General features: G+C 35.5%; 1 protein-coding gene across 1 annotated transcript in view; it reads left to right on the top strand.

The window, feature by feature from the left end:
- Positions 1-15,498, top strand: part of LOC149781653 (prostamide/prostaglandin F synthase-like) — a 54,577-nt gene that overhangs the window by 31,084 nt on the left and 7,995 nt on the right. The window contains exons 3-5 of the mRNA XM_089935728.1: positions 957-1,008; positions 6,053-6,116; positions 13,279-13,354. Of these exons, the coding sequence (XP_089791854.1) occupies positions 6,108-6,116; positions 13,279-13,354 (85 nt within the window). The 5' untranslated portion in view covers positions 957-1,008; positions 6,053-6,107. The remainder of the gene's footprint in view (positions 1-956; positions 1,009-6,052; positions 6,117-13,278; positions 13,355-15,498) is intronic.

The following is a 15,498-nucleotide window of genomic DNA, read 5'->3' as shown; positions in this document are numbered from 1 at the left end:
ACAAATCTATCTGCTACGGGGTCTCACTTCTTTTGATCTTCCTCTTTCAGGTTCAACAAAGACAAAAAGTCATCAGCCTCACTTCCCATGGAATAAATCAAAGTACATGTATTTACTTGAATTTCTTCCTCTTTTTCACTAAGTCCAGATGCTTGACGAAAGCATTCAAAGCGCTGAAATCACTTTTCCCTAGTTTCAGGTCTCAAAAAGATACCTATGGTTTGGTATACACTGTTGAACAATTACATTTGTGGTTTGGTTATATATAAGGTTGAACTATCTACAGTTTTTGTTTGGTTTTGTATTGTTGAACTAACTGCACTTGTGGTTTGGTTATACATTTTTGATTTATCTGCACTTGTGACTTGGATATACACTGTTGAATCATCGATAGTTATAGTTTGGTTATACACCGTTGAACCAGCTAAATTTGTGGTTTGTTTATAAACAGTTGAACTAACTACACATATGGTTTGGTTATACATTTTTTTATCTGCACTTGTGACTTGGTTATACACTGTTGAATCATTGATAGTTATAGTTTGGTTACAAACTTGAATTAACTACATTTGTGGTTTGGTTATAAACAGTTGAACTAACTACACATATGGATTTGGTTATACATTTTTTATTTATCTGCACTTGTGACTTGGTTATACACTGTTGAACCATTGATAGTTATAGTTTGGTTATACACCGTTGAATTAACTACATTTGTGGTTTGGTTATAAACAGTTGAACTAACTACACTTATGGTTTGGTTATACATTGTTTCACCAACTAATGTGCTTTAACTTTAAAGTGTTGAACCAAATATTCTTGTGATTTGGTTATATACTGTTGAAACAACTACACTTGTGATCTGGTTATACCTATTGAATTAACAATATTTGTGATTTAGTTATATACTGTTGAATTATCTATAGTTATTTCATATATCTTTTTTTTAATTTCAGAATTGTATATTGATCAAAAGAAACAAAGTTACAGTGCTCTGGGATTTAAAAGGTAGTATAAACATGTCATGGTCCTCAGTGCAAAATTTTAGGAAAATACTATTATCTATTTATTATCATTATTATTATTATTATTATCATTATTATTATTATTATTATTATTAAATTTTCTCAACTTTTCCAACAATTAGTTTAATTTAATATTGTTTTTTAACTGAAGATAACTGATTATAATGTGATATACCAAACTAACCAGTTTTTGTTTCATTTGTAAAGATCCCATATGATGTTACCATCCCTGTAGATTAACACAATAATTTAGTATGGTCTCACTGAACCAGATTGGGATTTTCATGGTAAGAATATTCAAGTATCTATTCCCCCATGATGAGCTCTTCACTAATATCTATCTATCTGTCTGTCTGTCTGTCTGTCTATCTATCTGTCTGTCTATATCTGTTATCTGTCTATCTGTCTGTCTGTATCTATCTATCTATCTACCTATCTATCTGTCTGTCTGTCTGTATCTATCTATCAACCCACCCACCTGCCTGTCTGACTGTCTATTTAACTGTCTGTCTGTCTGACTGCCTGCCAACCTATATATCAGCTGTACTGATGATCTGTGATGGAATAGTGCTATATATTTTGCATTACATTGTCCCATTGTTTGTTTTGAGATGGGTTAGGGAATATTGATGCACAAAACCAATCCATACAGCTGATGTGTGAGATAATATCTGAGTAGGCTTGCTTTGATCTTGATCTCATCGCAATATAGAATATAAAGGCCTTCTGTCTTTGGCTTACAGTGGAGGCCGTAACTTTGCTCACTGAAACAAACAATGCGTATGAAGTCCCATCTCAGGATGTGGGAGGACATCACTTGACTTACATCAGGTGGTCCTTGACAGGTACAGCCTGCAAGTTGACTTTGCACATACGTGAGAATAACAGGCTGGGGTGCACATATCCTTCTATCATTAGGAGGGGAATGGTAGTGGCTTGCCATTACTCAGGATCATCATGGGCATTCTCATTCTATCCAACAACTCCACTGTGTTGAATTATCTCGGAAGGCAAGAGGGAACAGAGTTCAAAGACCTTTGCTTTCTTCTTTGGGAATTTCTAAACTGTGTCTTGAACAACAAATCCACGGACACATTCATCATATTCCAGGCTGACTACAGGTGTTAGTGGACCTGCTGTCCCAGAAGAATCGGCTAATACAGGCTGAATGGTCTTCCTATCCCTCAGTTTTCATTTGCTTGTGCACCCGTTGAGATTGACCACTGCTGGATCTGTTGACAACAAAAGGGGATGCAACCTTTTGTCTCACCAGCTGCAAATCCAAATGCCTGGGCTTTCAATGTTCTTTCTATGATTGGAATAGATTGGACACATATGCTCACCCTCCAAAATGGCTGTTTTTGAATGTGACCCAGGTAGCACGAAAATTGGAGTGTCACCTCATCAATCAAGGGGCGAAAAATTCTTGGAAAATAGATATTTCCTCCTTTGCTCAGGCAATCAGGATGGCAGGCATTTCATCTCAATCCAGAGTTGTTGAACCTGCATGTCTGGATCCTATTAAACAGTCCCTCAAGAATAAAGTTCTCTTTTCAAGTGGCGGAGAGAATCACTAGAGCGAGAGGGCCCTACACTTTGCTCAATGCCCAAGTGGAAGCTATCATGGGTGGTAACCTGGGTTAAATAAGACTATCTGAACTGCTCTCGAGGGATTCATTTGTTCACTACGATATAAGTTCTGCTTCTGACTCGTGCTAGTGATGGCAGGCAGAATCAGTGAAGTACATGCTCAATCAATTCACCTGAACTACTTGCAGTTCTGACAAGATGGGTCAGTGTCGGTCATGATGGCCTCTGCTTTCATTGCCAAGAACAGATTCCCATTCATGGGGAATCAGACTTTTGTTGTGAAGTTACTGTATATTCTGGACAATTTTATCTCAAGGTTGTCTATAGGACCAAGTGCAAGCTAGGAGGTGGTACTTGAAAAGTGAGCTGGTGTGGCCAAAGGAGATTGAGCCACTTTTTAGAGCTGAACGAGGGAAAGGAAGAAGATCAGTCCAGGCATTTTCATCCTGGATAAAATGGGTTATTTGCTGTGCATATTTAGAAAAAAATCTGGTCAAATGAATTATTTACTTCTTTCAGCTCACACAGTTAGGGCAGTCACAATAAGCATTGTATTTGAGTGAAACTGTTCTCTAACTGACATTATCCATGTCATGGTAAGGAAGTTACTTTTTCCAGTTTTTATTACAGAGATCTTTTATCCCAAAAGGCTCAGCTTGACCTGGTAGGACATATAACTGTGTCACAACTGGTTACCTTCCTGGGTTGTTTTACAGCTTCGTAATGATGTGGCTTCATGTCTTCCATTGGATATGCAGGAGGGAAAATTTCTCGCATCAAGCCACTCCCCAACATATGGAGTTTTTTCTCCAGTCTGGTTATCTAGGAGCTGATTCACATATCTTAGGAGACCAATGACCTCTCTGTGGTAAGGGGATGTAACTCCATCCACCTTTTACCTATTCTCCTAAGGTATTGTAATTGGGTTCTTTATATTGAAGAATAAACAAATTTTTTCTAGTAAAATATGTTTCTTCAATAATACTTACATGATCATAGCATACTTACACTCCCCCACTCCATCCAAAGCTACATACCTTCTACTCCAGGAGTAAATGAAGCATTCATGGGTTTTTGGCGCCAATCCCATATCAAGGATAGATCACTGTCACATAGTTGGGCAGATAACTTTTAGCTGTTAGCTAAAAAGTTAACGCCTGGGAGGGCTGGATTTACAAGGTAGCAGTAGTTCACCTATGTTAATATAATCTGGTAAGTATTATTGAAGAAATATATTTTACTAAAATTGGTTTCTTGCTTATATCTGAACTTGTTTTTCTGTACTGTTTTCACTTTTACATTTCTTGATAGTGTGTTTTTGTATAGTACATTTAAACTAAAACTTTGTGGTTTTTGCTGATATTCTGAAAGGAACACAAGTAAAATAAAATCTTTTTGTACATAATTGGAAAGTATTAAGGAGAAAAGGCTATGTAATCGATACAAAGCTGCATTTGTGTTTTGTATTAAGTTGTGGGTAAAAGCTTGTAGGGTATGGTGTTTAAATGCATCTGGAACTAATAGCCTTGTAGGATATGGCATTTATATCTGGGACTTTATGGCCTTGTGGAATATGGTATTTGAATGCATCTGGGACTAATGGCCTTGTAGAATGACATTGGAATGCATCTGGGATTAATGACATTGTAGGATATGGCATTTGAATGCCTCTGGGACTAATGGCCTTATAAGATATGGCATTTGAAGCATCTGGAATTAGTGGCATTGTAGGATATGCATTTGAATGCATCTGGGACTAATGGCCTTTTAGGATATGGCATTTGATCTGGGACTAATGGCCTTGTGGGATATGGCATTTGAATGGACCTGGGTCTTAAAGCCTTGTAGAATAGCACATTTGAATGCATCTGGGACAAAAGGCCTTGAGAAATATGGCATTTGAATGCATCTGGAACTAATGGCCCCGTGGGATATGGCATTTGAATGCATCTGGGTCTAAAGGCCTTGTAGAATATGGCATTTGAATGCATCTGGGATAAAAGGCCTTGTGGGATGTGGTATTTGAATGCATCTGGGACTAATGGCTTTGTAGGATATGACACTGGAATGCATCTGGGACTAATGGCCTTGATATACAATGTCACACATGTTCCTATGGACTGATGTTTTGACATAATCATATACCATACCATGTTTGATTTTGTGCCACTCTTGTGATCAAAAAGGTGCATGTTTGATTTCTACTATTAGATCAGTCCAGATTCAAATTCTATTATTAAATCAGTCCAGGTTCAAATTCTACTATTAGATCAGTCCAGGTTTGAATTCTATTATTAGGTCAGTCCAGGTTCAAATTTACTATTAGATAGTCCAGGTTCAAACTCTACTATTAGATCAGTCCAGGTTTGAATTCTATTATTAGGTCAGTCCAGGTTCAAATTTACTATTAGATAGTCCAGGTTCAAACTCTACTATTAGATCAGTCCGGGTTCATATTTTTCTCTTAGATCAGTCCAGGTTCAAATTCTATTATTAGGTCAGATTAGGTTCAAATTTGCTATTAGATAGTCCAGGTTCAAACTCTACTATTAGATCAGTCCAGGTTCATATTTTTCTCTTAGATCAGTCCAGGTTCAAATTCTATTATTAGGTCAGTTTAGGTTCAAATTTACTATTAGATAGTCCAGGTTTGAATTCTAATATTAGATCAGTCCAGGTTTGAATTCTACTTTTAGATCAGTCTAGATGGCTACCATGGTGAGTCCTTGAGAAAGTTACTTTTCTACAGTTGAATCAGTACTAAATAACCTTCTTGTGTTGTTGTGCTGTACAACACCGAATCAACAATCAGCAACTCCAATGGCCTGTGAACAATTCGTGTACTGTTTTTATCTGATGATAAGCATATTTCACAACCTCCCCTCCACATCCCCCCCCCCGACCCCATCTCCATCCTTCTCATTTCTACCAAAACTTTACTGCAAACATTTAACAGACTGTGGCAAATTTCCTCATTATATTAACTTTAAGTCCACTTTAAACCAGATGAGTGATGTCAGGTGCACTTGAATGGCTTGTGTGACCTCTCAGGGCTGCTACTAATGGGATGAATCTATCTTATCCAGTCTGGGGAGGTAACTGTTGAAAGGTGGTAAAATATGTGAAGTGAAGTATGTATCCATGTATATAGAGTTTAATGACACATCAGCACAATACTTGCTATAAAGTGCATATAGAAAGGAACATTATAGCCTGGCTCATGGTGAGAAGTTTTCATTACAAGGAAGGTTTGTATTGTAAATGTCTAACATGACTTGGTATTTGTGACAATAGTAAACTTTTAAAGGACAACAAAACTTGAAATATGCTGTTCTTGTTTTTTTTTTCACAATAATATTGAGATTTGAGCATAATATTTGATTATGAGGCAGTTTAGATTTAATTTCTATCACTCCATTTTGTAAATTTCCTTTCAGGTTCAACATTTTCAATGTCTTTGCTGCCATATTTTCCAAGAAAGCAAGAGATGCCATGTCAACAGTAAGATCTGACTCCTATTTTGCTTAGCGTACTTTGTGATTCTTAGTCATATATGCATACATGTGTGCATTGGTACACTAATTCCAACTCTTTTGCCTGTTAGTCACATATCCATGTACATGTGTATTGGTTCAAATAGTAATTATATGTTATTGCATTTATATGGGAAAACATGAATGATATTTGCTGAGCAATACTGCATTACCTTGGGAGTGTTCTGGTTCATACTCTACTGCACACTATTCTGCATGGGTGTCATATATCCATGTATGTGTGTTTTGGTGCATACTCAACTGCACACTGTTCTGCATGGTGGTCACATATCCATGTATGTGTGTTTTGGTGCATACTCTACTGCACACTGTTCTGAATGATGGTCATATATCCATGTATGTGTGTTTTGGTGCATACTCTACTGCACACTGTTCTGCACGGTGGTGATATATCCATGTATGTGTGTATTGGTGCATACTCTATTGCACACTGTTCTAAATGATGGTCATATATCCATGTATGTGCATATTGGTGCATACTCTACTGCACACAGTTCTGCATGGTGGTGATATATCAATATGTGTTTTGGTGCATGCTCTACTGCACACAGTTCTGCATGGTGGTCATATATCCATGTGTGTGTGTTTTGGTGCATGCTCTACTGCACACAGCTCTGTATGGTGGTCATATATCCATGTATGTGCATATTGGTGCATACTCTACTGCACACAGTTCTGCATGGTGGTGATATATCCATGTATGTGTGTTTTGGTGCATGCTCTACTGCACACTGTTCTGCATGGTGGTCGTATATCCATGTGTGTGTGTTTTGGTGCATGCTCTACTGCACACTGTTCTGCATGGTGGTCGTATATTCATGTATGTGTGTATTGGTGCATATTCTACTGCACACTGTTCTGCATGGTGGTGATATATCAATATGTGTTTTGGTGCATGCTCTACTGCACACAGTTCTGCATGGTGGTCATATATCCATGTGTGTGTGTTTTGGTGCATGCTCTACTGCACACTGTTCTGCATGGTGGTCATATATCCATGTATGTGTGTTTTGGTGCATGCTGTACTGCACACAGTTCTGCATGGTGGTCTTATATCCATGTGTGTGTGTTTTGGTGCATGCTCTACTGCACACAGTTCTGCATGGTGGTCATATATCCATGTGTGTGTGTTTTGGTGCATACTCTACTGCACACAGTTCTGCATGGTGGTCGTATATCCATGTATGTGTGTTTTGGTGCATGCTCTACTGCACACTGTTCTGCATGGTGGTGATATATCCATGTGTGTGTGTTTTGGTGCATGTTCTACTGCATACTGTTCTGCATGGTGGTTATATATTTATGTATGTGTGTATCTGAATTGGTTGTTTTGTTCAAAATCTTATTTAATTTACCAGTGTGTTGTTGGTTTATTGCCAGTGTCTTGTCAATTTTTCCCAATCAGTTTCCGTGATATTTTAATGAGCTACATATTTCTTTAAAATGATTCAGTGTGTTAATTTTTGATTGGTTGATTTTAGTCAGGCTACAATTCAAAATTTGTACATTGGTCTGCTAAGTCGTACAAAACTGCTATTACTGCTAGATTGTCTTCTGCATTTTATGAATTTAATGAGTCTCATTCTGCATAAAAAGGTATGCAGTAACATTTGATATATGATTTAATGAGTCTCATTCTGCATGAAAAGGTATGCAGTAACATTTGATATATGATTTAATGAGTCTCATTCTGCATTAAAAGGTATGCAGTAGCATTTGATATATGACTTAATGAGTCTCATTCTGCATAAAAAGTTATGCAGTAACATTTGATATATGATTTAATGAGTCTCATTCAGCATTAAAAGGTATGCAGTAACATTTGATATATGATTTAATGAGTCTCATTCTGCATTAAAAGGTATGCAGTAACATTTGATATATGATTTAATGAGTCTCATTCTGCATTAAAAGGTATGCAGTAGCATTTGATATATGATTTAATGAGTCTCATTCTGCATTAAAAGGTATGCAGTAGCATTTGATATGTGAATTTAATGAGTCTCATTATTGGAAAAGAAGTATGCAGTAACATTTGATATATGAATAGAGCAGGTAATTTAAGATAGTTTGAATTTGTTAGAGAAATAATATGTGGTCAGTAAAAAAAATACCCCACTTCTTTTTTTGATTGTTGGAAAACAGGTCCATATTGTTAGGCATCTAAGTTATTGCTGCTATGCAGAAAAATTATAAGTTTTTTAATCAAATAATGCAAATTTTTTCTTCAAAGCCAGCCAGTTTTGATTTTAAAAATTAATTGTTACATCATTACTTTTTTCCAACATTTCAACTGGCTACCTTTTATATGAGCCGCTTTTGCTGTATTAAAAGATTTCAGTGATGTGGCTCTCAGGCCAATGTCCTAGGTCTCATGTGGCCTTCATGGTGATTTGAGTTTGAGTAGAGTTGTGAACAGGTACCTGGGAACTTGGGTACCCACCTGTTAATAATAACCTAGGTAATAAAATGAACCATCTGATACCATATACAAGTTTTCTACCTTGGCTTGTAATGGCAGCACTCACTTTATTTTTAAGTTTTCAATCCTTTTAATGGAGCTGCAAATATAATGCACTTGTTCAGTGCCAAACAGAGTTCTGTCTCTTCCAGTAAATGTTTGACCTTATTTTCTTAGCTTGTTTTTCCATGTGACAACCCTTTGATTGAGCCATGAGTGATACTTGTACAGTGGCAAGTAACAGAGGGTGTTTATTTGATCCTGCTGCGCAATTGATGTGTGTTCATTTGGAACCTTTGACAGACTGTATGATCAAAGTGTTACTTATTGAGCTCTGTCTCTAGATAAGCCCCACATATTATAGTGAGGAAAGGAAATCAGGCAGTATTTATGATGACTAGACCAGGATGATTTACTAGATGACCATGAAAGATTAGAGAACTTCATCTGACAATCATGATGAATTCTTGAACATTGTTCTGGATGACATTATATAGTGAGATTTATAGAATACTGTGATTTGTACAAAATGTGGACTTAACTTTCAATCGTTTTTTTTGTTTTGTTTTTGTAGTACAAGTGGAATTAACATATTACAGGATCTTGAGTATCAGAACATTTTGAGTATTTATACGTGACCTATAATTGAATTCGTGGATTTATCATATAAATTGATTTAAAATGTCAAGCATTGTTGATTATAGTGGATTTAATTAGAACAAATTTTAAGTTGTTAATTTATTTGTGACATATTTCACTAAATAATACAATTAAATTTTTGCTTTTTGTAAATTTTTCTATTGCCATAACTATTTATTAATCCAGTTGGGCTTACTTAATTTTCCATAATGCAACTCTAACTTAGTGTTATGTTTTTAGGCTCTTACAAAACATGACAAGAGTGAAGACAACAAGCTTTGTCAAATTTAACAAGTAATTTATTTCCCTAGAAAAACAAGGTAAAAATGAGAAAAAGAATTAAAAAATGGAAGTCCTAGTAATAAAAAGTCCTAATGAAACTGAGTTCGAATCCTGATGAAATCCAAAATGGAAGGCAATGATGTATGCTGTGGTCAGCATTGTACTGATATGTCAACAGTTCTTTGTTGAATCACAGAAAATAATATTCCAGTGTTTGAATTCTGTGTAAATTTCAATAACTGTCCTTGTCCAAGAATTAATTTAGAGCACAAGTATTTCCGAGGAAAAATAATCTCTTGGAAGCCAAATCAATTGAAGAAAAATTAAAAATTCAACTCAAACTGGTCACAACAAAAAACCTTTAAGTGTCAATGGTTTAAAGCCCAACTGCCCAAATTCTCTATAGAAAACAGTTATCCACTAATTTAAGACGCAAAACAGATTCCCGTATGAGGGTCACATGATCACCCTTCTAGAACAACATAGAAGCTTTTTACATGCATAACATCACATACTGCCAGTATGGCCTTGATTTCACTTTATGAATCTTACTCTGAGAAAGAATTTTAAATTATTTTTTTTAAAGTTGTTTACTTTAACTATTACTGATTTATGAATCAAGGTCAGGAACTAGGTCAGCATTAGATACAAAGTTTCTATTATTAGTTGTTTACGAAAAACAGTCAGGTCAAAGAGAACTGAACTGAATTTCTGGAAAATGCCAAATCCAGTAAATAGTTACATTACAATAGCATGTAATGGAATAAAAAAATTTTTAAACTAACAAATAAACAATTAAATTAAATCAAATATAAATTAAATCAAATATTCATAACACTTAGTGACAACCTTGCAGACAGGTCTGACTTGCAGAATACACCCAAACTTGTACACTTTGACAACTGAAAAAATATACACTTTTGCTTGCCATTCATGCCAGCATCAACCTACAACAAAGCAATTCAGGTTTGTATATATCTAGTAGTTTCCCTGATCGATAACCTGGGTAACCGATCATTAAGATTGATGGGTACCCGGTAGATTTTCACTAAAATTTTCAGAGCTCCAAGTTTGAGACCTCTGGTCTGTGTCATAGTAATGTGTTGCCAGTATTTTCTCAGTCTGTCAGCACTCTGTTACCAGTCTGTTGTCAGTGTCAGCACTCTGTTACCAGTCTGTTGTCAGTCTGTGTCAGCACACTGTTCCCAGTCTGTTGTCATTCGATGTCATAGTATTGTTTTGCTAATATATTAACACAATATTGTTATAGTATTGACAGTTTGTCTTGCCATATTTTTGCCAGCATGATTTTAATGGCAGCTTTGCTACACACTTGTACTAGCTGGTAATGAATGCAGTATCTGGCAGTGGTCTGTAAGTTCATGTTACCATTGTATTGCCAGACTATTGCAAGATAAAATGTGTTGCCAATATATTATGAGAATATAGTGCATCACAATAGCACTTGGTGATACTATTGGCAATATCTAGCAGCAGTCTGTTAGTGTCAGTTACCATTTTATTACCAGATGTTTGTTGGGGGCTACTATTGGCCGAATGGTCTAAGTGTTCACTGTTATGGATCACTGCCATCTCACCTCTGTCTGCATGGGTTTGAGTCTCAGATTGGGCCAATGTGGGTATGTGCAGAAATGATTTTTCTCTGTTTTAAAGCAGAATTCTGCTTTTCTCCTGACTTGAATCAGATTTTTCTTGATATAGTCTGTTTTTTATATCATCTCTGATCCAATTTTTTTTAAACTGTCTGTCTGCTCCCATTCTGCAATGACCTTTGTAAGTTATTTGTTCCATATATTAGTTAGCACATGACTCTCGTAAAGTGTATTCTGATTTGTCAAGGGTTTAAATTCATCCATCGAATCTTTGTGTAATGGAAACTGATGGCAATGGAAAGAAGAAGCATGCTTGCAAAACATGGCATCCAGAGTTGTTGAGAGACCATGACACAAAAAGTTTAGATAAAGGCTAGAAAATATATGGGAATGGCTGGAGCGAAAAGTTGATGGAAATTTAGTTGGTGAGTTTATAAGAAAACTGAATGCTAGAGGATTGGCATTTTGTGACCTCTGCTCTATGGTAATCATGGTTGGTAGAGTTTGGAACAGCACCTACAAAAGAAGCTGCATACAGAACAATTGAACCTCAGAGTGCATCTGGAAAAAGTGCATTTAATTTCTATAAAAAGAAAGATTTCTTGCATGAGAGAACAGACGTAGCCCTCTGTCAGAATATGCACACTGCATGTCACCAATACAAGCACCAGCTTGAAAGGAAAAAGGCTGTCATTGAGAAGGAAAAGGAACGATTGTACATTGAGCCAAAAAAGTCAGTTGTGACAAAAAGGAAGGCCAAAGAAATCTTTGCCAAAGCCGCAAAAAGAGCTCAACTGGCATATCAGCAGGTTGTGTCCATTGGAGAAAACGACATGTGAATGTACAAGATTATTTGTATAATGTTGATGTAGTTGGGTGTTATTTTACAAATTTGTTATGAAAAGAGAGAAGGATAATATATTTGCTGCAAAAATTGAGAAATTATTGTGACTTAATTACGATGTGAACACTGACATGCACATGCACGTGAAATAACTTCAGCATCAATAATAATAACAAATTCATGTGACTGTAAATATTGTGAAATTATTGAAGTCAAGTTGAACATTTTTGGTAAGTTTATTAGTTTATCAAATGATTATTTTGGTTTATTTTATGATCATAAGTTGCACCAGGAGCAGTTTTTTATGAGTGTAAAATGTGTTTTTGGACCCCCAGATCGGAGGTGTTACCCCTTGAGACCATGTTGGGGGAGGACCCCCACCCCCATTTAACATTTTTTCACCTTTTTAAATGGAAGACCAAAATTATGTATGGTATGTGTTCTTCCTCCACTATATATACTGGCCGTCATGGTTAGCCCATCTTGTGCTGATAAAAGGTGTTAAACCCTACAACAATAACAGCAACCAGATGTTTGTCTTATAAACTGTGTTGCCTAGAGTATTACCAGAATACTGTAATTGCCAGAATTTTCAGTGAATCTTTGTGTTGATCACATGTGCATAAACTTAGGTTGATGGTTAAGTCAAACTGGAGGGAATGGGGTGTGAGTGTAAAAACAACAGTATACCTAAAAGATTAATTCTTTAAGTATACCATATTCAGTTTGGTATGGCAAATTAGAATTAGTTTTCCTGCCTTAAAGCAAATAAAAATAAACATAAAAATGAATGTGACCCATTCATAACAAGTGAAACAGCATCAAATAATGTACACGCTAATTATACATAAAAGTATGAAGGCAAGGCATGTGTACCTATTTATTAATTCAGAATGATGGACTTGGGGGTTTTCTGTGGAATTTATCTTTGGCAGTGTTTGACTTGTATAATATATTAGTTTATTTCATAAATTTTGATTTACACCATTATATGGGGGCCCCAAGTGGTCTAAAGTGCTCACCTTTATGGATCACTACTGTCTTGGATTTGGCTAATGTTGGTATGTGAGAAAGCTTGCCAGTAGCTTCTCATGGGTCAGTGTTCTTTCTGGGGTTTTCCCGAGTTCTTCCTCCACCATTAGTACTGGCTGTCATGTATAGCCTTTCTTATGCTGAAAAATGGCGTTAAACCCCACAAAAACAACACCCTTATGTGACTCTTAACTTGTACTGTAGAAATGACACCTTTTACCTTTTTCCTTGTGCACAGGCCAAAGAGAAGAAAATAGATGGAAACTTGACTGGAGATGGTATGCAGAATGGAGGAACACTGGTTGTTGCAAAGGGTATGTGGTACATCAAAAGTTGCAGGATACTGAAATAATGCACGCACTTTACTTTCATTCACTGCAACAAAAATATTAGTAACTTTTACTAATAGTATATATCTGGGATCCTAGAATCGCTGTATTTGCCTGACATGTCTGACAAATGAGTTCAAACATTAAAATGACTGTTAACATGGTATAGGAATTGGACACGTAGGTGTCCTTAATTATTCCATGCAATTGTTTTGGTTATTATGGTTTCCCAGTTGTTGAAAAATGCTGCAATAGCAAAGAAAAAGATAAAATAAGTGTGAAAGCTTACCTGTAGACTTATCATGATTACCCAAGGTCTGCACTGATTTTAGAGCTTGGTAACCAAACAGTTTTGTACTGTGGTATTGCTGAACATATGAGATAAGTGCCATGGTATGCTGCAATTATATTAGAAGCCAACAATTTGTTCGAGGGCTTCTTGATAAAAATAGGAAGTATTGACACTTAAACCTACAATTTACTAACTACATACAATAGGCAGGAAAACTTTGAGAGGAATGCCAATACCAAGGCAAGATATTCATAAGAGAGGGTCAGTAAACGTAAAACATTTACATAAAATTTAAACAAAGTAACTACTCTTCTGCAAATCTTACAGTTAATTGCAATCTTACAAAGGAATACATGTTCTCCATGCATTAATATACACTAACAATTTAATAATAATAATAATAATGCTTTATTTATAGAGGGTGGCTCATTAGTCAAGGAAGGACTATAATCCCTTGAGTATAACAATGCACATTATATGAAGAGAGCAATAATTACTGTTTATTTTAACATTTTTAGTATTAAAATACTAAACTCCATTATATATTAGAAGCACATACATGCTCATGACACCTCTTCTTAAATACTGTAATATTTTCAGCAGATTTTACATGTAGTGGAAGCTTGTTCCACAGAACAGTGACTTGCAGTCTTACAAGGGAATGCATGTTCACAATACATTAATATACACTAATAAATAACTTAAATAAATTGCATCTTTTAAAATTCAAAATGTTTCCAAGAGTTGGATTTGGCCTGAATCAATCACAACACCCCATTTAGCATATGCCTAAAGGATCATAAATCTAGTTATATTTGTATTGTTCAAAATTATATTAGGATAAATACAGTTGGTTTCCAAAAGCATAATAATAATTTTTGGAATTATTTTGTCATGAAAATGAAAACATTCCGTTGATATGAATAAATTCATAACAGGATTACTCTGGAATTTCCGTCCATTCCATACTGATGGAAACTACTGATGTAGGAGTACATTGAAATAGTACTGTGGTATACACTGCCTGAAAAAATACTGCAGTCTTCTGATATACTGTTAAAACTGCACACCTCTAATAGATTTTACATCAGTTCCCTACACCATGTGTTTTTCAACATTTTGTCACAGTGTGTCAGCACATCGATCCTTTGGAACAAAATGTGAAAGCTAGTCCTGAATGTTTAGAAAATTGATACCTGCAACATTTATTATACTCCATCAACACCTGTTAGGAGACCTGACAAAATAAAACTTCAGTATGAATCTTCCCCAGAAACTCATATCAGTTTGGTTCCATGTAATAATTAATGTGCTGTATCTTGTAATAAAATATTATTAAAATTCTGTTTTATAATTTTTCAAAGAAAAACCCCTATGAACCCAGCTAATTATGGATAGGTAATAATAATATTACAACAGCATCTAATCTGGAACTGAAGATGACATATTTTCTTTATCTGCCCACTGCATGTACATGTAGTGTAATTCTTATCCTTTGTTATCTCCCCTTATTTGTTCATGTGTGAATTCATTGCCCCTTGCAAAGTTTTTTAATGAAGGTAAATTACACTTCCAGTTTGCTTTTAAAATAATGACATTTACAAGTTGATGTTATTTCCCATCCAACTTTTATTTTGAAAACACAATACACAATTTGGACACTGTTACAAATACTGCACCAGGGTAGTCTCAACAACAGTTCTTTTAATGAAACTATGTGACTGTGTAAACTTTATACTGAATTTTTCAACCTAATCCTAACATTACATACTGTCTTAAGGGGAGGACATTTTCAAAAGTATTCACAATATGAAGAAAATAAATTCCTCCATGTGAA

Source organism: Sinohyriopsis cumingii, chromosome 15 (assembly GCF_028554795.1).
Source record: "Sinohyriopsis cumingii isolate HCF-2022 chromosome 15, ASM2855479v2, whole genome shotgun sequence".
Classification (NCBI taxonomy): domain Eukaryota; kingdom Metazoa; phylum Mollusca; class Bivalvia; order Unionida; family Unionidae; genus Sinohyriopsis; species Sinohyriopsis cumingii.
Note: the sequence above shows the minus strand (reverse complement) of the source record. Positions and strands in the feature narration are given on the sequence as shown.